We start from the raw sequence: 23945 nt of genomic DNA, 5'->3' as shown, positions 1-23945 counted from the left end.
AAAGTGATTTTTGAGCACTTTGATTTGTCCAATCGTCATGAAATTTTCAAACAATGCAAAGGGCAACTGGTTTGTTCAAATAATAGAGAAAAATAAAAATTGACAAAAATGGAGATACATGTTTTTCTTTAGACAACGATAATATATAAAAAAATAAAAGAGTCCTTTAATGTAACCTTAACTTAGTATAACACCTTTATTATCGTTACTTTTTTTTCACTTTAAGTTTTTGTGAATTTAAAAGCTTTTTTGTGAATCTGAAAGCTTTTAATGCCCATTCAGAAATTGACCATGTCCAACCCATGACCAAAACTAAGGCAAGACACTGCAGGTGAATAGAGTAATTGTGTAATTGTTTAAAACAATAGATATCAGAATGAATCTTCGCCAGTTGATTGCTGATATTTTTTACAACTGTTTTTTGGATTTAAAGTTTAGCAAACAATAACATTTTGATATGTAAGTGAGACATCTACTTAAATATGCATACATTTGTGTTTATTTGAAAACCAAAAATATTTTTTGGATGATTTGTTGAATTTAACATACTGGGGGAAAATACAGCAAATAAATGGAACTTGTGCACTAAAATTAGCAAATAAATACCATATTTCGGTATATTCTCTGAAGAGGATGTTATCTTATTTTAACTCCACTTTTTAAATCAACAAAACATGTTATTTGACCAGGGGCACCCAAACGTTTGTATATGCTTGTATACACAAACCACTTTCCAAGTATAATTGCCAATATTGGAAGCATTTCTCTGCTGAATACTGTAGTATTCAGGTCTAGAACAAGGTCATTGTGGTAAAATGACTCATGATAAAGTGCTAGCTTCAAAAACATTGCTAAAATATATCCATTATTATTCTTAAAAGAATTCTCCAATAATTTTTAAAAAGAACAGAAATCCTGCATCTGCATCTGCCCTATGGTTTTTATCATAAGTATATTGTGACAGTGTGTCTGCTCCTTAATTTAGTTAAAGGGAATGTGCCAAAATGATTGTCTGTGGAAATCGATTGTATAATACAGATGCAGCAGATGGAAATTGGGATAGAGCATTTCTAGCCTTTTTATTCAGTGACTATTTTGAATTCCATAGTAACTACTATAAAACTATATGTAAGGTGTGGAGATGGGTACTTCCGATGGGTACTTTAAAGAGTTAATATAAGTCTGTAGAAATTGACTCTATTTGTGTATTAATCATGAGATTGTGTTTTCCACTGTCTTGGACAGGTGGTCGGGGGGAAAATGACAGAGTCTGGTAGACTTTGTGCATTTATCACCAAAGTAAGGAAAGGAAGTCTAGCAGACACTGTTGGACACCTCAGACCAGGTATTCAGCATATTTCTGTTCATATATACCTCTGCCTAGATTTTAACTTTACTCAGATATAGTATTAAAGTTGTAAGCTGTGAGCGTTTAATTTATTCACATTACCATTATGGAAGCTGTTCATATTTGTATTACTGTCATGGAAGCTGTTAACATCAGCTTTATGGGTAATTTAAGAGAACAAGCTTACCTCCACTAAGAGCTAATACAATAATCTCATGCAAGGTCACAGAGAATACCTTTATTGGTAAAATGTTAAACCTGTGAACCCCGGCCTTATTATTCAGTTACTAATTCTATGCAGTAAATGCTAAAAATTATTGGGTAATTACTATGAAACTAACGCAAGTTAAGAGTGAGGAGTTAATATGCAATAAAAGTGCTGATAAAGCACAATATAAATAGCTTTTTAAAGCTATTTGTCAGTTACTTTTCTTCTGTTTTCTAGGTGATCAAGTCTTGGAGTGGAATGGGAGGAATTTACAAGGAGCCACATTTAAAGAAGTTTACAATATCATTTTAGAATCAAAGCCAGAGCCTCAGGTGGAACTAGTCGTCTCCCGGCCTATTGGGTAAGACCATTGTGGGCTGCTCTTCATTCATTTGTATGTTTCAGTTTTTGATATAATTTGAAAATACCTGTTACCCTTTACACTGTGTGTAAATTTCATGATGAATGGACCAAAAAAGTGGCCCAGAATTACTTGGACAAAAAGTCTGGTTCCATTGACTTACATTAAAAGTAGGGTATGTTTTTTCCATCTCTTGTAAAGTTACTGTTTTGAAGATACACAGTTTTCTTCCAACAACAGTGATATATGTCATATAGACCTTTGGAATAAACTGAAAGCTTTAATAAAGGCAAAGGGTGGACATATTAACTATGTGCAAATTTGATGTTATATTTAGCTGCTGAGACTAAGTAAACTGAAAGACAGAATTGTGTTGTAATATATTTCATTTATGTGGACATGATGTTCACATTTGAATTAAGTTAATTCAGCATTTCACAGATTAAATGTGGATATAATGCAGCGCTTTTCCAGGAGTTTTAATATTTTTTCAACTGAGAACTTGCAGTGCTCATTTGGCACTATGATTTTGAAAGAGGTGTTCTTGTTGTCTTATTGGAACACATTTGGTACCCTTGCCATATTTGCTATATTAAAGAAAACTACATATCTACCCAGCAACCTGCGTGGTTGCTCCATTTCAGGAAACAGCAGGAAGCAAATGGCTTCTGAAAGCAGAGGTACTCCAGAAAACCACCACACAGAGTGTGCTGTTCGGCTCTTCTATGTCTGGCTCTGCTTTGTGCTAGAAACAGAGCTGAACAAAAATGCTCTCGCTGAAGTGCTGATGCAGGAGCAGCTACTTCTGTCCAAATTCTGAGTGTAGACAATACAAGGAAAACAAGCTAAACTGATTTCAGTTCAGCATATTGGTCCAGCCTCTACTGACACTATAATAGAGACTAATGTGGTGCTTAGGGTCATTAAAAGCTCATGCGCTCTTTTTTAGCCTCTATTGATCTCTCTCTCTCTCTCTCTCTCTCTCTCTCTCTCTCACTCTCTTTCTCTCTCTCTTTCTCTCTCTCCACCCCTCTCATTGCAGAGATATCCCCAGGATACCAGACAGTGCACATACACAGCTGGAATCAAGTGAGTAGCCACCGTGTGGCTGGACTGTAGCAGTGCTCTTGGGTGAACTCCAGAAGTCTATAAAAGACTCTTAGCCTTGCAGTTTGTCACAGGAAATGGGGCCTGACTGATATATCAGTTTATTGGTATCAGTGAAAATACTGTAGATAAAGTGGCTTTTTTATTATGTACTAGCATGAGGAACATCATTCATTTTTGTGGATTTAATGGTTGAAGTTTAAGTGAACCACCATCATTTGCCCATTTATATTAGCAGTACAGGCTGATAAATGACAAAACCATGTAAAATTAATCCAAACCTGTTCTCATTTGAATAATTTACTTTATTAAAAATTTAGAATTTCTGTAGCATGAGTTTTTTTTTATTACACCAGTTATTCAAAATGTCCACTTAGTTAAATGGTTAAGATGTAAACAAAGTTGTTCAGAGTTTCATGTAAACCACACACGGTGTTCACAGTGGTGGTGATGAGAACCAGACGTCTGCCTCTAAAAGTTCCCTTCACAGAAAGCTATAACATGAGATGGTTACGAAAAACTGCTGCCTGATACCTGAGACATTGTTTTATGAGTTGGCCTAAAGTTTTTGTGTTCAAAAATGTTTTTTTAAAATACATTAATTGTGGAGAGGAACATAAAGGACATTGTAAAGTGAAATAGTCCCGAAAGAAAACATTTGCTCCTATTTTGCCATTATCAACATTACATATAAAACTCAGAAGATGTTCCAGTTTTGGAATTCGGAATAATGGATAAAAAATTTTGGAAATTTGAATTTTAGTAAATAAAATGGCTGTGTTTGCAATCGCTGATTCCTGTTCGCTGTACCCACCGCTGTAAAGAAATTCACCATTTCACATTAAACACCTATAAATTACTTAGTTTACATCTCAGCCATTGAATTATGCAGATTTTTTTGTTTTTTTCGAAAAATCCCCTTTAAAATCAGTAACAGTCACAAATATTTCGTATTGGTCAGGCCCTTTGAGGAATACAGCAGACCATAAGCCCCAGTGTTTCACACCTTTATCGAATTCTCTGTCCTCTTTCTCTCCTCTCTTCTCCTTTTATTAAATTCCTCCTGAAGGTTCCAGCTCTTTTGAGTCGCAGAAAATGGAGCGGCCGTCCATATCCGTCACATCCCCCATGAGCCCCGGCATGCTGCGAGACGCACCCCAGTACTTATCCGGACAGCTCTCAGTGAGTTCCCACAATGCATCACTCTTCTATACAGGCTCTGCGGGGGAAAAGATGGTGTTTATTTTATTAGAAGGTCGATGTACGACCTTAGACACATTTTTAATATAGCTGTCATTCTTAAAGGCTGTTTCTTTATTTGAATTGATTAAGTGCACACTGACAGATTGTTGTGACATTTTATTATTTTATTAAACCTGCATTAAGTCACTGCACAAAATGTCACTACGTCCATTTTCTTTGGAAATTACTACTTTTTTAAGGCTTGGAGACTTGTTACATCAGTTTTATAATGTGAAAAGTAGGGCTGTCACAATAAATTGAGAAAAGACAGTTACTCAGTTAAAACAAAACAAAGAAAATCTACCTCATCGATGAATCAGTGCTGCATGTTGATCATGCGTATTGTCAGTTCTCCTGCTCAAGTCTCGCTTACAGTAAGAAAGTCATTTTTTTGCCACATAGCAGTGCTTCCCACAGATTTGAAATATGCTTTGGTCTCGAGGCGTAGGCTTATGTAGATCTTTTTCAGTCTGTTCTGCCCTTAGAAACAAACACTTAGCTTTAGTTTTACTATAATATGAATAAAAATAAAAGATTTCACTGATTACACTGCCATTTGATGCATGGCTTGTTTTCATGTGCCACCTTTGTTAATGATGTAAAAGATGATGATTTAGATATGTTTCTGAGACTTTTGACTCTGGTAGGTCACGCTACAGCCTATCAGAGGCTCTTGAATGAAAGCATCAGCTGTCTTTTATGAGCTTTGACAGGAGAAAAGCAGTGAATCCAAGGGTTTTATGACTGGCCGTAGAAACTTAATCCTGTTGGTCCTGTGATTATATAGTGTTCCTGCAAATAACATGGTATATGAAACCATAATCACTACAAACAAAGGGGTTAAACATGGTGAAAATGAAGACGCAAGCTAGAAACATCTTTTACTTCAATCATGTCTACTAAACTTATCAAAATGTACTAATATATAGCCATTTCTTCTAATTATATTTGAAGGGAAGTTCTGCAGATTTTACCAAATTTCTGCATAATTAAATAGATCAAATGTAAACAAATCCATAACAAATAGAGCGTTTTGATGTGAAGTGCTCACAAATTGGAGATGATAGGAAACAGATGTCCACAGAGTTCAAAGCCACTAAAAGCTCCCTTACAAGAAGTTTTTATTTAAAATAATTACAAATACACAACCTACTGCCTGAGACATTGTTTTATGATAGTATTGAAATAAGATTTTGGACTGAAGCTTATTTTTTATATCCATTCATGGCAGATAGGAGCTCACAGAGTGCTGTAAGAGAAAACTGTCCCTTGGGTTTTTCAGATTTACCACTGTTTTACCATTATCAGCATATAAAAACTCAGAGGACACGAGTAGGTTCATTGGTCGCTTTGGATGGTAAATAAAATACTATATTTGCAGAGTAGACTTCTGGTTCCTGTCAGCACCACTGTAAAAAAAACTGAGTTACTGATTTTCTCTACAATGCAGCTTTTCACATCAAACCACTCTGAGTAACTTTATTTACATCCTAGTGATGGAATTACGCAGAAATTTTGAAAAATCTGTAAAAATCCCCTATTAAGATAGACCACAAAGTGTTCAGAAAATGATCCCTTCTTTCTAACTAAAAGAAAGCAAATTCTGTTAAGGACAACTTGGCTGCTATGTGTAGTGGCTGTACAACTGCCTTATTGACCCAAGTACAGTATGTAATATGCTAACTCATACTTATAGGGTACTCATAACAACCAAACTAATAGACTAAGTAAAAAAAGTCCAACAATTAGCAGGGAAGAAGAATATCTGACCTGGCCCTTTCTCTTTGTTTATTTTTTCTGCTCACTGTCTCGCTGTCTTCTCCACTGTCACTCGTGCTCATAACTTTTCTTTTCCCAGATTTTTAAGTGACAAAAACTTTGTATTGTTTATTTTCAGACTCAACCTAAAAAAAAATCCCAAAAATCTTCATTGTGATCTCAGACTTTTGGACCCCACTGTATGTGTGGGAAACACTGACCTAGTGTTTTTATATGTAAAATAGGAAGCCTCCGAATTATTTTGGTTTTAGCCAAGAATTTTAATTCTAATTTTGGTGCATAAAGAGACAGAATTGGCATTTTAAATTGTACATTTCTGAACAGCTAATTATTGCGAGCTTTATTGCTAAGTCTTAGGTTTGAAGCATAAACTTTGTCTCTTCTGCAGACCAGTTTCTGGCTCGCGCCATGTTGAACGTTATAAACGTCCGTTATGACTCGAACGCACATGCGCAGAATGTACTTAAACTTAATGATTGGGAAGGTAATCAGATACAGGCGTTTACGTGGCCAATTTTTTTCTATTTAATGGATTATTTACAGGATTAACCACCTTGTTCAAATCGATTGAAATTGTATCTCGAATGGCCTCAATCAGACCATTAGTCTATTCTGATTGAGCCATTAGTTGTATTGTTAACAGATTATCAGGCTGCATGTAAACGTGACTATTGCCATTTAGGCAACACAGCCACTGTAAAGATTTTACTTAGATTTTGAGCCCCTGAGCTACGTTGCTGTCTGAGTCATAGCTTTTGTTCTGCTAACTGTCATGTTTTGTTTTTTCAAGCCTGGTTAGATCACTTTGATATTAGACAAAGCAGAAAAGTATTAAGTTTTAATCTTGTTATTTAGATGACAGAACGGCTATAAGAGATCCTGATCCTTTGCAGTTATCAGAGCGGTAGCTTAAGTGCTAGCTTTTGTGTTTTGTTTTCAAGCCGGGTTAAGAGGTTGGCAAACACTTGTGAGGTGAACAAAGCTGACATGAAGGAAAGATAAGGCTCTGGCCCGACTCCACGGTGTCTGTGCTAGGCCACAGTGCTGGAACAAACCCAAAGGTCCTTAGCACTAGACCTGATCATGTTACTGTCAGTCGTGTGTTCCTTGTCAATCTGTAAAGTGTTCCTGCAAGTGCCTCCAGAACATGAGCATCATTGGTGTAAGGTTTGCAGGGCTGCTCAGTGAATGATTAGGTGCTCATCACCATCAGTAGAGACTGTAAGGAGTAGGAGAGGAAGATATGGCAAAAATGTACCACAGAACTCGATATTTATCACAGTATTTTCATTTGTCTGAGCTAAGGAACAAACTGGCAAAATTTGACAGGTAAAATGCTGCAGCAGAACAGTAGGGGTGTAACTATCATCAAACTGATTCTTGATTTAGTATATTTTTGATTCAGCAAAATTAAGGAGTGGCTGATGGTTAATTAATTAATTAATTAGTAGTAGGCAGTATGGCAAAAAAACTGCTGTCATTCAAAGTGCGTCACAAATGAGAAAATTCAGAGTCAGTGAATACTAAACAAGAATAGAAGTCAAAAACATGATTAACACCTGATTAAAACAATAGATTTAAAAGAGAAAATCATCACATTCAAAATCACATTAGAAATTAAGATTAGGATAGTTAAAAATCAAATTAAAAAAAAAATTAAAAGTTAGATTAGGACACTTTTAGACGCTAAATTAAAATAGTAAAAACAAAACTGCTCATGCTATTATAAGCTTTCTAACATTATCCCTGTCAGCCTGGTTAAATGGTGCTTAAAGTTATTTAATGCTGAAATTTCTTGGCTTCCTATTCGACAGCTTTTTGTCTGGATTTTCCATTCCACCTAAATGGAGCAGCAGCTCCAGAAGCTGCTGGATGATTTAAGATGAAACAGAATTTTTTTAATAAAAAGTGTCAGGGTCACCCCAAAAGATGCAACAGCCTAGATAGCAGCGTTTTCATTTGATACGTGATAGAAGCCCCCCGTTACTCAGCCCTTCAGCTAAACATCCTAATGTTAGTGTGATGTGCACTGTTAGTACATCATGTTATCTGCACTTGTTTGTGGCATGTCAGTGAAATGGTTCTGACTCCAGGAAGAATTTCAACCAGTATACCGCTTCATCCACCCACTACTAATGTTAACATTTCCCTTTCCAGAGATTTGTCTTAAATATTGCAATACAACATGTATTTTTACTCTCATACAGATCAGAAGCAGTTACTGTGTGCTTTATGCAGAGACTATGAACTGGTTCCTGTTCACAGGCTCTCCTTAATTCGTCTAAATGTGTCTTTATTAAGATACTAGCAGTTGTTCAGTGTTATGAATGTATCAGTTATACCCAGGTTATACATATTGTGATGTAGGTTATCACCATATCTGTAACATATCATCATATTGCCCAGGCCTAAGGTCAAAATTGTTTTTAAATGTCCTGAATAGCACTTCAACAACTTCCTTGTGTAATCAAACCCCTCAGTCTTTAACACTATATGATGTGTATATGTGTGTATTGTGTGTGTATTTGGGTAGCATAATCTGGTGTGTTTCTATGTATTTGTTGTTTGCTGGGAGGGAGATTCAGTTTAAATTCTTGCATCCTGTGATATCCTACAGCATTACTTATAAAGCCATAAAAGAAACAGGGCATCTTAAGTTTATTCACTACATCTCCTTTGAATAATCATTGAAAGAATACTCTAGCATTTTTTTCCAAGTCTACTGCATCTGTAGCGTATCTTCAGTGACCACAGACAATGTCTTCAATATATTTGCCTGTAGTTAAAAGATTTCATTTCAGACATGCTTTTAATAAAAGGCAGTGGGCAGTTGTTGAATTCTGTAAATATTTATGTTTTAAATTCATCAAAAGTCAAAAGTATTTATAAATTAGGCTGAAAATCTTTTTTTCCCAAATGGAAAACATTGTAATATGTTATCTGTGTTATTTACCACTAGTAAAAATGTATATAAACTAGCCTTTGTACTTGGACCCCTGCATTTATCCTTGACCTCTAGAAATTATAGAAACTAGAAGTTTATACATAAATTTTTTTCAAATAAACACACATTATTATGATAAGACATTTTCATGCTTTTCCTGGGGACGTGGTAAACTGAACCATAACTCAATATTTGTGAAAGGGCTGCTGACCTTGGCATTGCACTGTGAAAGTCACTCTGGGTCTTCTTTATAATGCATGATGAATACCTTGCCCGCTCTTTCTTAAAAACATGTCAGCATTAAAGTCCTTTGTTGCTGGTTGTGCCATGTGGCACAACAAGGTATTATAGAATGTAGTATACAGTATGTCATGCTTCTAATAAATTATTTTATAGGAAAGTAATGAACTTTGACACAAAAAATGCATGACATTGACCCACAGGGAAACGTGCTGAAATTATTACCCATACGCTACAGATGCAGGATATAGAGATTAAGCTGGAGTATTCCTTTAAGCTTATTCAGAAGCATGTATTATGTGAAACCAGGACCTAAGTGATGTGGCTGTTGTACTGAAGAGAATGAATTATAATGTGAGTAAATGAGAATAAAGGCAAGACATGTTTATTTATATCACTTTTTTCCACAAAATAACACCTACACAAGGCAACTTTATGCAGAACAATAGATGAAATTGAAATGATGGTTTGGATGGAGGAATGAAAAGCTAATTATATGTGTTTGAAAATGTTCTGCTTGTTATTTTCCATGACTAAAAAAACACTTTGAGTCATGTAGTATTGCATTTGATATTGGCAGAAAAAGTTTGTTTAATTTGTTTAATTTGTTAATACAAACTTGTTTGTATTAATAACAGTTCATTTCAGATATTTTTGTAAATCTCAAATGTTTACTGTTAACCTGAAATGTTTAGACTGAATCTCTCTCTAAGCTCCCCTAACATTGGTGGTGTCATTTTGGATTTTAGTTTTATTGCATTGTTCTTTTGTTTTGTTTTGTTTTGTCATTAACTTTGCCTATCCAGAGCCAAAGCCTTAGTAGGAGAATCGAGCCTTTTAACCCTAGGGTTCAGGTAATGGTCGCTGTCTATGAGAAAGACCCCCACCCCCTCCCTTGTGCCCCCTAATTCTTGTTTTTTAGCTTTTGCCTCTGTTGAAAATGCACAGCAAAAATGGCTGCATCCTGTTTTTCTGTTTGCTTGTGTAAAATATATGACTATTCTTTTCTCCTTTGTTTACTGCCATCGCAACTACTGTTACTTCATTTCTCAACATATGATTTTGGGGCTTGAATCATTTGCATGATGAAAATCAAAACAAAGATTTCAAGAGACACAGTTCTTGCATATATGTACTTACCATTATTACAAAGCTATATATAAGCTATACATAAGTATCATGTTGTAGTCATTGTACATCAAAAAACAGCAATGTTGTCAGCCAATCTGTTACATCACGCTGGGCAGGATTGTGTCTCTTTAAATGTTAAAATGTTGCCGAGTTTGCAAGGACAAATTTGACTCTTTTTCCTTGTAACCTGAAACGACCTGGAGGCTTAAACCTTTCAGTCCTTATTTGAATCCTCTTGATCTGGGGATGGTAAGAAACTCCTGTGAGAGTTTAATGTTTCTTTAATGCTGAAGCAAAACTGCTTTGCAGAACAGTTTTGTATATAATGTTAATTCACTAACTTTTGTGGTTTGTGTTTTTTATGTGTGGCCACTGGAAGTTTCATGTTGCATTTCAAAGCAGCAGTTTTTTGTCCCATAAAACTAAGCTAATTTTCCAAGGAAACTACATTTCACAGTAACAAAGCAGGTTTTGATAGATTAAGTGACAATAATTTTGTTTCTTGTGTCTTTTTTTGGAAATTAGGTGGGTTTTCCAGTAACAGTAGTGTATGACAATTTATGAACACATTATACCTTAAGGGACAATTTTACTTAAAGTGGAGCTAATTACTGGCAGTCTACAAATAGTATTGTACTTGTGGGGGTGACCAGTTTGATAGGCAAACAGAGATACTTCTGGTATCAATGTGTCCATATTTTGTTGAAAGTATAACTTTTTATTTCAAAATAATGACTTGTTTTATAGATATTTTGACAGCAGTGTTGAACGTAGAGTGCACAGCTGCATATCTGTACATAAATACACACATACATGAGTACATCTCTCCTTTGACTGCTTACATATTGAATGCTGTCCCCTTCTGCATGCCTTTACAATGAAATCCAAATAGACTGTTTGTACGAGAATGACTTAATAATAGTATATCCTTGCCACCATAGCAAGTATGGGCAAAGGCTTAGAAGATTTGATCTATTTCTGTGATTTCTTCCTGTTTTCTTTCTGTTCTTTGTGGTGATCAGTCTGTTCACTCTTTGTCTGACTTCTAAGTGTGTTTCTATGTTGTCCATACTTCATTAAGCAGGGGTGCTTGTCTGCTGCGTGTCACTGCATGAGGAATCTACCGCTGCTATGCTTTCAGTCTTCTGCCTCATTTGCCTTGTTCATTTTGGGGCAGATGTAAATTTCACATTTTGCAAATAGAAGCCCATATGTACTTCATTAAGTACTCTGTTGCAGACATTATATTTAATATTACAAGTAGCAAGCAGTTATTATGCTTATGTCTTCAGGAAGAACTTTTCTTGAACAATATTTAAAGTAATAGACTAATACGTTCTTTTTATTAATTGGGTAACTGTGTGGTACAAACTCCAAAGTACTGGGTGATTATTTTGGCTGTCATGATGGTCAAGTTCCAAGACGGTCTAACTGAATTGCACCAACATGACTAAAAGATTGTACAAACTTTTGGGTACAATGAGGTAAATGTAGAACATTGTATGTAGAAAATGTAGAAAAAAAAGAAATAGTAAAATATCTTAGAATTAAGTGTCTCATAATTGTATAATTATTTGGAGAAATAAGGTGGTAAACACAAACATACTTGCACTGAACTTCACTGTAGTGTCACATGTTTAAGCAGGAAACTGAATATTAAAAATCTTAAACAATGATGAGGACTTACAGTAAGTAAAACCACAGTAAGAATCACTGCTTTCTTTCCACACATACATACTATATAAGACTCTTTAAGGGGTCTTTGTACTGCCTTTTTACCCCCATAGAACTGATTAAACAGTGAAATTAAACTTGAGTATGTTTGTTTTCACTACCTTGTTACTGAAACCGATAATCCAATTGTGAGGTATTGTTCTGTGTCCTTTATTAGCTAGATAATTAGAAACTGTTTGGTATTTCAGCGTCATTTAGTTACGCTTTCATACTTACCGGTTCGTTACTACCATTTTGCATAAAATAAATATACAGCACTTCAGGGTTTGAATCTCACTCTTATCTAGTTAATGGGTAGAATCTGCTTGGCATCTGAGTGTATTCAGTGTAATTTCCTCCTACTTTAAAGTATGTACCTCACTTTTATCTCTTTAATACCTAGAATTTAGGGTACTGTAAAAGTAAGCATTGGCAATAATGGTAATACTAATAGTAATGAGGTTAAATAAATTAATACAAAATGTCTTAAAAATGTATATAATTAAAGGAATACTACAGCATTTTTCAGCCTAATCTCTATCTGCTGCATCCGTATCATACTGTTACCACAGACGACAATTTAAACATTTCAATAATAATTTCAATGATAATTTCAAAGAAGCCATTTTGGCAGTTACTGAATTTTGTGAATAAGTTTTTGAAATATGCGATATCATTATGATTACACTTGAAAACAGTACAGCTCTTAGGATGAGACAGACATGAGAGAATGTCTTACCATAGGCCAGGGTTCAGCACCATGCGGCTCTTTTACTGACCTGTTGCAGCTCCACAGCAGAATTAGATGTTTAGGTAAAAATACAATAATCCTCCTTTGCAGTAAAATAAAGCTCTGCTGAATGTTTTAACACAGTTTTAATGGTCCTCAACGCTGGAGTTAATGTAATTAATTCACCCTTTAACCCTGAAGGTTGGAGCACAGACTGCTGGTCACCATAGCAACGCAAACAATCTCGCCTAGCTAGTCTTTAACGAAAAGGCAGATAGAAAGATTTAAGATGAACATCAATAATTTGGAGACAATTGGACTTTTATAAGCACTCAGCTGGTTTCCTGATACGGTTAAACTGCAATGAGAAACTGATGAAAAATGCTATTGTATTCCTTTAACATGAGTTAGAATTGTCTTAATGCATGTATGTACAGTATATTAGAAATACTGTAGTCAAACCAAAACCCCTCTAGATCCCTCCTCTCTTAAAAATGTGTTGGTCGTTGTGCAGGTCAAACTCTGGTACGATAAAGTGGGCCATCAGCTCATTGTCACCATCCTGGGGGCCAAGGACCTGCCTTCGCGGGAAGACGGCCGGCCGAGAAACCCCTATGTCAAAATCTACTTCCTCCCAGACAGAAGGTAAGGGCAGAGGAAGCTTGTTGGGACATTAAAACAGTGTTTGCGAAAGTTGAGAGTAAATGTTTGCGAAAATGAGAGTAAATTTGGGCAAGGCTGTATTTCTTAAAAGATTTGCGACTAACGATGTTAGTGATATGGTGAAGAGTGGATAAAGCCTCACGAAACCAAGTGCTGTCTGGAGATCTTAACAGTTTCTTTTTTTTGCTGTCCTGCTGAGGGAATATTGACACCCTAATTGAAGGTTATTAGAGGCCCTGAAAGGCTGTCATCCACAGCAGCATGATAGTAATGAAGCACAGGCAGTCAGACATGGTTGCCTGGTTGAGCCCATAATGTTGCAGAGGGCAAATAAGGCCACAGACCCAAAAAGCCCTCTTACCCTATAAGTCCACTTGCATTTTTAATGTGAAATATATATTCTTTAAAAATGAATAGTTTCACCCACAGCATCTCATTCAGTAAGCAGAGATCCTCTCTGTGATGTTACTTTGACTTTTGTTTTGAGCCAGTGGAGATCCTGAACAGATTTCAGAGCCACCATTAAACCTTAGTTTAAGAAAAAGTGATTCTACAAAAAAACACGTCAGAATTTTTCTGAAAGGTAAATGTTAGTAATATTCACAACTTATAGAGATTAATGAACAGAAGTAATTACCTTTATGGCTGTGATTCAGATGTGTTTCTCCCAATTTCAGATAGCTCTGCTGAGCTAGGGGCTAAAGTCAGAAGTCATATGGCAGTTTGGGCGGTTACTTAAAAGCAAATACAACTGTAATTTTCTTTTTAAAATTAGCATTTAGATGGCAGACCTAAGAGGTTTTTATGACACTTTTGAAGTTGTTAAATTGTTGACTACAATTTCCCATGACAACAGTTGTTAGCAAACATGGTTAGCAGTTTATGTTCCACCTTCTTAGAAACACCTTTACAAATTTCACACCCACAATGAGGATTTTGTCATTTTACTTCATTTTCTTTCTGTTGTACCTGCTTTGCTTTTAAGCACTCAGAGCAAGACTGATGCACAAGGACAGAACGTTCAGTTTAATAGAATGACATATAAACTTACATAAGCTACATGGTCCAAACTTTCATTGACAGAAATATCTACAGCTTTGTGTAAATGAACAAATAAGTCATTATGTAAATAATGAAATAAAGATAATACAAATAAATAATAAAATACAAACGCGATTAGTAGACTGAAATAGTCTAAATTAAATAGAAATCCTGCTGTTAGCAGACTACAGCCCAAGCTTAAATGCATGAAATGTTAAGCATTTTTAAAAGAGTGTTTCTGTTGTTCTTAAACTTATTAATTATTCAATCGATATTTTTCTCTGAAATAAAATGCTGACTATGCTTATTCAGAACACAGATGAACTTAGAGGGGAGTTCCCTTTTTTCCTGAATATGTGGAATAATGTATCAGGCATCAGACTACATATTTAGAAATACTGCGACTGATTTCTCTAGAACAGCATTTCACATCAAGCCACTCTAAATGATCTGCTTTACATCTTAATGATTTAAACATGGCGAACTAAAAATTGGTAGAATTTCCATTTAAAAGGTACAAGGAGCCCCTTTAAGCTGAGTCCAGACTATTTATCTTTTCTGTTCTTTGTTTTATTATTTTTTATTAAAGCATATAAAATGTGCTTGTTTATGTTAAAACAGAGTTTCATTAAAGAATATATCACTAACAACTGAAAAAGTCAATATGAGCAATAGATTTATTTAGATTTAGGTGAGCTTATTGAGGGCTTTTCCCCTACACCTGTGGTCTAGTGCTTGAACGATTTTAGCTCATTTGTCATTCTGTGTGTCCCAGCTTTCATTCTGCCAAGATGGTAAATAAAAACAGTCTGAATTATTGTTCCTCCAGCGACAAAAGCAAGAGAAGAACAAAAACAGTAAAGAAATCACTGGAGCCCAAATGGAATCAGACTTTTATGTACTCTCCCGTGCACCGGCGGGAGTTTCGGGAGCGCATGCTTGAGATCACGCTGTGGGACCAGGCGCGTGTCCGAGAGGAGGAGAGTGAGTTCCTGGGAGAGGTGAGTGATGGCTGCATGGTTTAGCCACTCATGAAGGGCTGGTTCATTTCAGCACTTCGGGTTCTCCAGGACTGGAGTCATGAAGTCCTGTACTAAATGCTAACAATGCATTAAGCAGTCTTTGATGATGTTTTAAACCATGTGTGGTTAAATCCAGCACCATAAACTTCATTATGTTCTTGGTATTCTTCAGAATGTTTTTATCCCAACGATGACTTGAGCTTCACCAGGATTGGCGAGAAATGAAAAATGTTCTTATAGCAGCATTCTTTCAGGTTTGGAGGACCACTAATTAACTGGATTCAACCCCTAAAGGGCCTGATAGGTCGCTGAAAAATGTAATAAGCCATTGTACCTGGAGGCAATCGACACATCTACATACCATTGTAGTTTGCCTCATGATGAACTTATTAAGCATGTAATAGTGCTTGGAACCTCACCTGTTAAACAATTAGATAAATTGTGTTACCAAAGAGAGAAGAGAACAACTGATAATAGACACAGATCGAGCTTGAATAAACAACTCAGGGCTTCCCTCTGAAGTTGTTATTGCACCAATTAGGAGTTCTTTAGTTGTTTTCATAAGTTCCTTTCTCATGTCTCATAGCAAGATGGGAAAATGTACATGGAAACTGTATTTTAGTGAAACTACTGGTACGGTGTCAGTATGGTACTCAGTTAAAAGTGGACGTATGGAGCTAAAAAATAAGACTTGAGTGAAAGTCAAGAGGTACTGAAAGTTCAGGAGAGATGGCTCAATACCCATTTCTTTTTCCAATACTGAATCTATAAAAGTAAAACAAATATTAAAATAAAATCAGAACATGCCAAGCTGATCACACCCAGACTGGCTAATGTTCTTTATTTTAGTATCTGCCTCATTTCAGTAAGTTCTGTGTGGCAACTAATGGACGATATTGGTCCTTGCACATCGATGAATTAGTATAGTTGTGGGAAGTATAATTTTACGTTAGTTTGAATTAAAAAAATAAATGAATAAAAGAAATGAACTTGCCTGGCAAGAGAGGCCTTTAAAGTCTGTATTGAGGACTTTAAAGGTCTAAATGGAAATGTGAGGAGCAGAAAGTATGTTTTTTTATGCTCTTGGAAATGTAGTTGAGTACAAGCATTACATTGTAGTAACTTTCAGGTTAATTACAGATTTTCCAAAATAATACTTAAATATAGGTAGGAAGTACAATCACTCAGATATGTTCTACCTCTGTCTTATATCAGGACTGGTGTGTCAGCAGCATTAGACAGTGTATATTAAGAAAACAAGGAACCGGAACTGGTTGTGGTTGTGTAATTGTAGTATGCATGTATCCTCTTTTAGATTCTGATCGAACTGGAGACAGCGTTGATGGACGATGAGCCTCACTGGTACAAGCTGCAGACACATGACGTCTCCTCAGTGCCCCTGCCCAAGAGCTCCCCCTACCTGCAGAGAAGAACACTGCATGGAGACAGCACTGCACGCAGACTGCAGAGTATGAAGATTTTCTCTTATCTCGTTTAATCTTACCTCACACTCACTTTACACCTGCTTCAGTGTGAGGGTGTAAAACACATGCATTGTTCTGAAGGTGGCGATTCAACTCCATTGACTTGTTAGAATCAGTTATAACCGCTCAGGATAATTTTCAGGAAAGTATGCACATATTTTTTAGGCCTACATAAATTTTTGGGCTGTTTTCCAAAAAGAAAGAAGTTTGGTGTATTGTAGTGCTGCAAGATTTATTCAATAACCTTCAATAAATATGATAATTAAAATACGTGAAAACGGGAAAGCAATTTAAATAACTGACACGTTTACCACTTTCATGAGCTTACTCACTTTGTGGGCAGTCAAAGGTCTGTTTACATTCAGCAGCATGCAGTGTCCAGCTCTCCAGACCAGATTTGGTAATACTGGCACTAGTTGCAGTATTCTCGCAAGTTGAGCCAACAGGCACAGTTTTAACTCCAGGTGCAGTACAGAGTTTTCTACTGCTCCGGGTTGCTAGCCACACTGCAAAAATATTGTATCTTGTCATGTAAAAACTTTTCAATATATATTATTTCTCATGTTGAGCTTAGTACAAGATTATTTAACTTATTTTTGAACGTTTTGTTTTAAGCAATTTTATCAGGTCAAGTTGTCTCACTATATTAGCAGATAATTTAGCTTGTTTTAAGAAATATTCTTGAAACAAGCTAAATAATTTGTCAATATAGTGAAATAATTTTACTTGATAAAATTACTTAAAACAAGAAAAAAAGTTTAGAAATAAGTTAAACAATCTTATAATATTCCTAGAACTATCTCAAAATTTAAAGTATCAGATATATCAACTAAATTTAAGATAATTTTTACTTGGCAAGATATTGCAGTCTAGCATTCTCTCTGTTTAATGTAATACAGAGAATAAATGAGGACATGCTGGTTAGCTAGCCATAGGAAAGTTATTTAGCCTGTACCACGCAATAAAGTTGATGTTGCAGAGCTAAGCTTATGACCAAAAAGTTGTTTTCATATTTATTTATTGCTTTCATGCAGCTTGTAGTGCTGTTCAAACAGAGCCAGCAATCTGATCAGGGTTACCAGATTGGACAGAATCTTGCATTATTTCAGTTAAGTTTTATCAAGCCTAAATAGATAAATAAAATGTATGTATTAGTGCAAAGTAATATTATAATATTTGATGGTTGCAATTTTAGTGAATTGTTTTTATTGTCTGTATTCCACTAGTGTGCAAGTAGTTCCTCTAACATTCACACTTTCGATTTTGGAATCACTATTATTATTAATATAAAACCAAATTTGTTGCATGAACATGTAAGATATGCTTGTAAATTTGTAAGCTATAAAAATGCTGGCATTTACAGTGACGAATAGATTCCACTATAATTTAGAAAGCTGCTTAGCATTGAGAATTAATCTATAGTAGAATTAATATCTAGAAAATGTCAGATTCAGAAATGCAGTGACTAAATCTTGCTGATCAAATAGCAATTCATTGTAATTTTGTGACAAGAAATTACTATAAATACATAATCAAAGTTTTTTTTTATTTGCCATTTCTACTATGTCATAACTTCTTGTTGCTCTCAAAATATTAAAGTTTATTTTAATGGTTAATAAACCATTGGTTTTAAATTTACACTGTACAAGTTATTGAATAACAACTATTAATATGACAAGTGATTCTAAACTTTTGAGCTGTAGTGTGTGTACTTAATGTTTTTTTTTTGATCGCAAATTGTACTGAATTAAATTGAACGGTAGCATATATGAGATTTTCAGTAATGCACTGAATCGTTTCCTAAAGAATCAGAATGGAATTGAATCGTTGAGTCCTGTTTATCACAACAGGGATGGTGCAACAACTAATTCACACACAGCTTATTAATGGTAACGCTCCCTCCACTTCATGAGGAGACCACCTCTGTTTTTTATGCTGTAAATTCAACAGTAACTTTTAATTTATTTATTATTTCTCACATAAATGCTCAGTGTCATCGTCATCATGACAGACCTGGTCTCTTTTTAAATCAGAGTGAAGCAGTTTGAAATAGTTGGCCGATTGGTTTTGCATCATTTTTCTCTTGACCTCGTTGTCTTTGCAGCGCAAGGCCCGATTTCGTACAATTCAGGTAAAGACCACTGCATGTCCACTCCGCTTCCTGCGGGGTTGTCCATGAATTCCCTCCTTGTGTTCTGCAGTCAGATATTCCCACCACTCCTTCCTCTTGCTTCTGTGGAAAAAAAAACAAAGACACAAAGATTAAAAAAGAATACATGGTATCATCTCCCATGCTTTCCCACAGTGCCCTCTGATTTTCCTCAGCAGTGTTGTGCTTTTCTCTCTTTGCTGCAGTTCTGTCAGAGCTCCATTGTGGCTAACTTTTACATAACAGAATACCCCACTGACAAGCTAACAAACGACTGCCCGAAATGTTTGTTTGTGTTATTAACTTGCTGTGTTTGGCTGTCCATATCAGTGCTGTCACATATACTGAACTGAACCCTTGACACATTTTCTGGTTGTTATGTATGTGTTTTTTTGTCCTGTATTTTTGTGTGTGCAGTGTTGTTTTGTTTGAGTGTGCTTCTGTTTTTTTTGGTTGCTGTGTAGTTGTTGTTTTTGTTTTCCTTAATGAGTTCTTATTCTTGAGTTCTTACAGGTGGTCAAAAACAAAAAGTGGCATCAGCCAGTTTTGTGTGCAGTTCTCTGTATAGCCTAAAAAGCTTGTTGTCGTGTTGTCACTAACGGTTGGTGCGGTCATAGTGGCTAGATGCAGACGTTCTGATCGAGTAACAACAGTACGACACTATTACAACTCTTAGAACACCTCTGGAGTTTGACTAAAGAGCCTTATGGCAGTGACTTTCACTGTTAATAACAATGTTTACTTGCACAACATTGATCTAATATTAGTCTGTCTAAGACTGCTACTCTGACAGCACAGGCTGCTTGTCGCAGTCCAGCTAAGGTATTAGTTAACCTAATGTTAGTACAATTAAAATGTGACTCTAGTCGATATCGATTCAGATGAACGCCTAGTACTGATGAAATTTTCAACTGCTGTGTTTTGTGCACACATGATGATAACTATTTGACACCGAAACTAACTTGAGTGACAAAGGGCGAAAGGGCTGAACCTTTGTGTAGAAGCAGAGACGTCACGAACAAACCTACAGCTAAACGGCAACGTGTAAAATTAGAAAGTCAGTCTATGTCAGCATTCATATAAATGGGCTAGTCTGTTATACAGCTCTTTTATATGCAGTTTCTTAGTCCAGCTTAACACGTATTTGGGCTGTTGTATGCATGTAAACATAGTTATTGTTTCTCAAATTCTGTATGTTGAGGCATCGTAGAATTACACCCCTGTAGATCGTTTGGGGAAACTTCATTTATCATAGGAGAATTTCTCAGATTTTTCAAAGATTCTACATAATTCAGTTGCTGAATCATAAACAAAGTCATTCAGAGCTTTTAATGAAAGTGGGGAATCATCTGGACACACGTCTCTGGTGTCCAGTTTCAGTTTTCTTTATAATGGTGGTGATAGGAAACAGGTTTTTGGGTACTATTTTGCCCTACAACATCCTGCGTGTACCTCTTTGCCATGAATATGTTTCAAAAAATGTAAGTTTTAGGCCAGAACCTTTTTAAAACTATGGTTAAACAATTTCTCAGGAATCAGTCAGCATATTTTTAAGCATTTCATCGTGTGGAACTTAATTTCTAAGAGGCCACTCACAGACACAGCCATTAAACACTTCAGATGTCTGGTTCCTATCACCACCACTGTGAATAGTTCTCTGTTTCTCTAGAATGAACCATTTAACATCAAATCACTCTGAATGACTTTACATCTTAATCACTTAAATACACAGAACCTTTAAAAAACTGGTGGAATTCTCCTTTAACACCGCTCTCCCTTAGACCCTGTTCACACCTGGTATTAACATCAGTTTCAAGTGATCTGATCACAAGAGAACAGCGCAAGGCATAACCGTGACACCTCGCATTTACATGGGTCTCATGTCTTCAGTAACCACTTATGATCAGATTTTTCCAAACTGGAGGACATATACTGCACACGTTTACTACACCAGTATCTCGCTGTGTTTCTTTTTTTAGACAAAAATGTGCCATGTCTCCTTGTTTGTGTACATATACCGGCTGTTACAGACATTTAGACCACATAAACTGCCAGCATAATTTAAGAGACAAAACAAGAAGCTACAGAGCTGCCCTCATATCTGCTGTGATGACAAAGGGCAGCCATTCACTGCTGTCGAGGATACATCGAGACACTTTAGTGTTCACAATATATATGTTATGTGCTCATATGTGTCCCGCTGAGCCTGAAGGTGTGAGTGATCAGATCACAGTGCATTTACTAGATGCACTGGGTCCTGTTCACACCTGTACTTAGTGCTGTATGCCTATGATCTGATTGTGTGTGAACAGAGCCTTAGTCATTTAACTTGCATATTCTTTTCAGAGTTAGTAGAAAGTCAAAAGCTCAGCTGCTTGATTAACTAGCAAGAAGAAGTAAACCGAAAGACCGCAGTTGTGTTGATGTGCAAAGTCAGAGACCACTCTTTCATATATTTCATTTCTAGTCAAAGCCATTTAGTTATTTATTTTTCAGCAACAGGAAAGAAAGCAGAGTTCAACAAATGAGTATAATATCACATTTTTAGTATTTAGTGAGTCCACCCTTTGCCTTTGTCACTGCTTCCATGCTTTTCAGGAGTTTTTGAAGAAATCTGCAGTGGGAGCAGGAGTAGTTTTCCACACCTTTAAAGTTCAGTCTTAGAAGTTGTTTGCATTTTCTGCTTCTCATGATCCAAATAATCCCAATTACAAATTTATTCTCATCTGGACGCACATCTCAGATGTCTAGTTTCAGTGTTTTAGTGCACATTTTCTTCTGTTTTTTAATTTCCCTGTCTCAGCAAGGGCTTACTGACAGCTACACATCCTTTCAGATCCGTAGTGTTGAGTTGTCTTCTCACAGTGGAAGGATAGAAATAAACACCTATGCATTTTTTTCACATCTGAAACGAGTGACGCTTGATTTTCTTCTCTCTTAATGATGGACGCATTAAGTGCTGTTTATCTGATGGTGACAATTTTGGTGGTCTGCCAGATCTTGCATGGTTGTTAGGAGTCCCATTTTCTGTTTTTTTGTAATTATTTTTTGAACTTTAGTTTTGGAAACATCTGTTTTTTACTGTTTTCCTTATAGAAGTAGATGATCTCATATCTAATCTACTCAGAGTTATCTGCTGAAAATGATTAATTTGTACTTATTGGCCATTTTGGATATTAAATGAGTGAAAGGTCATCTCTGTCTTTTGCACAGGACTGTATATTTAAATTTTGTGCAGCCACTTTACGCATTTGAATCAGGTCAATTAAGTTCACTATATCTTTCAGTGCACATTTTGCGCTGGGCCTTCTCACGCACATACATCTGGCTTTAGCTTTTCTGACTATTCCACTTCTTAGGAGAGAGGAAAAAGTGTCTGTGTGCATATCTGTGTGTGAGAAAATGAGAGAACTGACTGGTCTAAAAACGGGAGTGCTAAAGCAGTTTCTGTGAATCTGAGAAATCAAGAGAGGGAGAGAGAGGGAGAGAGAGAGGACGTGAGAGGAGAGTTGTTCGCCTGTCATTCCTGTAAAAGCTGCAGTGTCTGTTCAGGTTAAGTTGACTGAGCGGTGAATGCGGAGGCTTGGGGGTCCGAAAGGGGCCGCAGCATCTAAGAAGCGTCTAAGTGGAGCTTCTGCACGGCTAGTAACCTTCCCACTCAATCTGCGCCGGGCCCTTTGACTGATTGAGCTGCCCGTTCAAAGTGTCAACTTTGAAAACCGTCAGCGCTGTAGACCAAGGCAGAAATACTCCACTCTGTTTACTTCCCAAGACTGAAATGGATGGATTAAAGGAAAAAAACAACAAGAATTTATTTTCTGTCTTTGTGCAACGCTTGAATAGCTTGTTTCAGGGTTTGTGGAGCTGAAAGCAGGTTGGTGAGGAAGGGCTATGTCGGATTTGACATGTTTGATTCTCTGTGAATGGTTTGAAATTTACAGTGGCTTTCAGTCGAGGATGACTTCAACACCTGCATCAACACCATGACAAATTTATTACAACAAACAGTGCTCCTCAATTGTGAAGAATTGACTATGATTATTCTGAAGAACTGACTATGACAAATCAGATAAAGACCAAGATACAGTGGCCGAAACAGTATTTGGACATTTGTGCCATATTTAAAAAATGTAACGAGTAACATGAAGTCAATTGATTTTAAACAGACCATTCTTAGAGTATAATTCTTTCTTTGTATCCTTTCATAAAGCAGCTGGGTTGTTATAAAATTTTTAATGTTTGAGCAGTTTCTTTGCAGACTTCTGCAGGGTTACATCCAAAATACCGTTGTACATTTCTGAGTGCATTATTTCATCAATGACACAAGCTCATCGATCCCATTGTAAGAAAAACTTTGATGTTTCCACCTCTCCATCTCCACAAAGTCTACCATCAGTTTAATGATGTGACAAAAGTCTTTTTTCTCTAAAACCAACAGCATTTTTATAACATTCTATGAATTAACTTAGAGACCTTTATTAAAGTTTACCAATGGTTAAAGTGTTCAAATACTTTTTGGAGCCACTAAACAAGCCTCATATGTACACTACCATGTAGACGTTTGAAATCAGCCTTTTAAATAATATACAAACCCGAGTATTGCATTCACTAGAACTAAGGGGCCTAAACCATGGGTCTTAGACCATTGTTCCCCCCTCCACCAAACCTTGCTTTTGGCACTTTGGAGCAGGTAGCGTTGACCTGCATCTACCAAACCCTGTTTCGTCTGTCAGACTCCCAGGTGACGAGGCATGATTCATCACTCCAGAGATGGTGTATCCAC

At 36.2% G+C, this 23945-nt stretch overlaps 1 protein-coding gene across 1 annotated transcript in view; it reads left to right on the top strand.

Moving 5' to 3' along the window:
- rims2a (regulating synaptic membrane exocytosis 2a) overlaps positions 1–23945 on the top strand; it is a 198512-nt gene that overhangs the window by 62181 nt on the left and 112386 nt on the right. Inside the window, 7 exon segments of the mRNA XM_036558135.1 lie at positions 1246–1345; positions 1794–1917; positions 2960–3006; positions 4094–4206; positions 13318–13448; positions 15337–15508; positions 16845–16998. Coding sequence (XP_036414028.1) covers positions 1246–1345; positions 1794–1917; positions 2960–3006; positions 4094–4206; positions 13318–13448; positions 15337–15508; positions 16845–16998 — 841 coding nt within the window.

Source organism: Colossoma macropomum, unplaced genomic scaffold, assembly GCF_904425465.1.
Source record: "Colossoma macropomum unplaced genomic scaffold, Colossoma_macropomum, whole genome shotgun sequence".
NCBI lineage: Eukaryota > Metazoa > Chordata > Actinopteri > Characiformes > Serrasalmidae > Colossoma > Colossoma macropomum.
The sequence above is the reverse complement of the archived record's forward strand: the minus strand, read 5'-3'. Positions and strand labels throughout refer to the sequence as shown.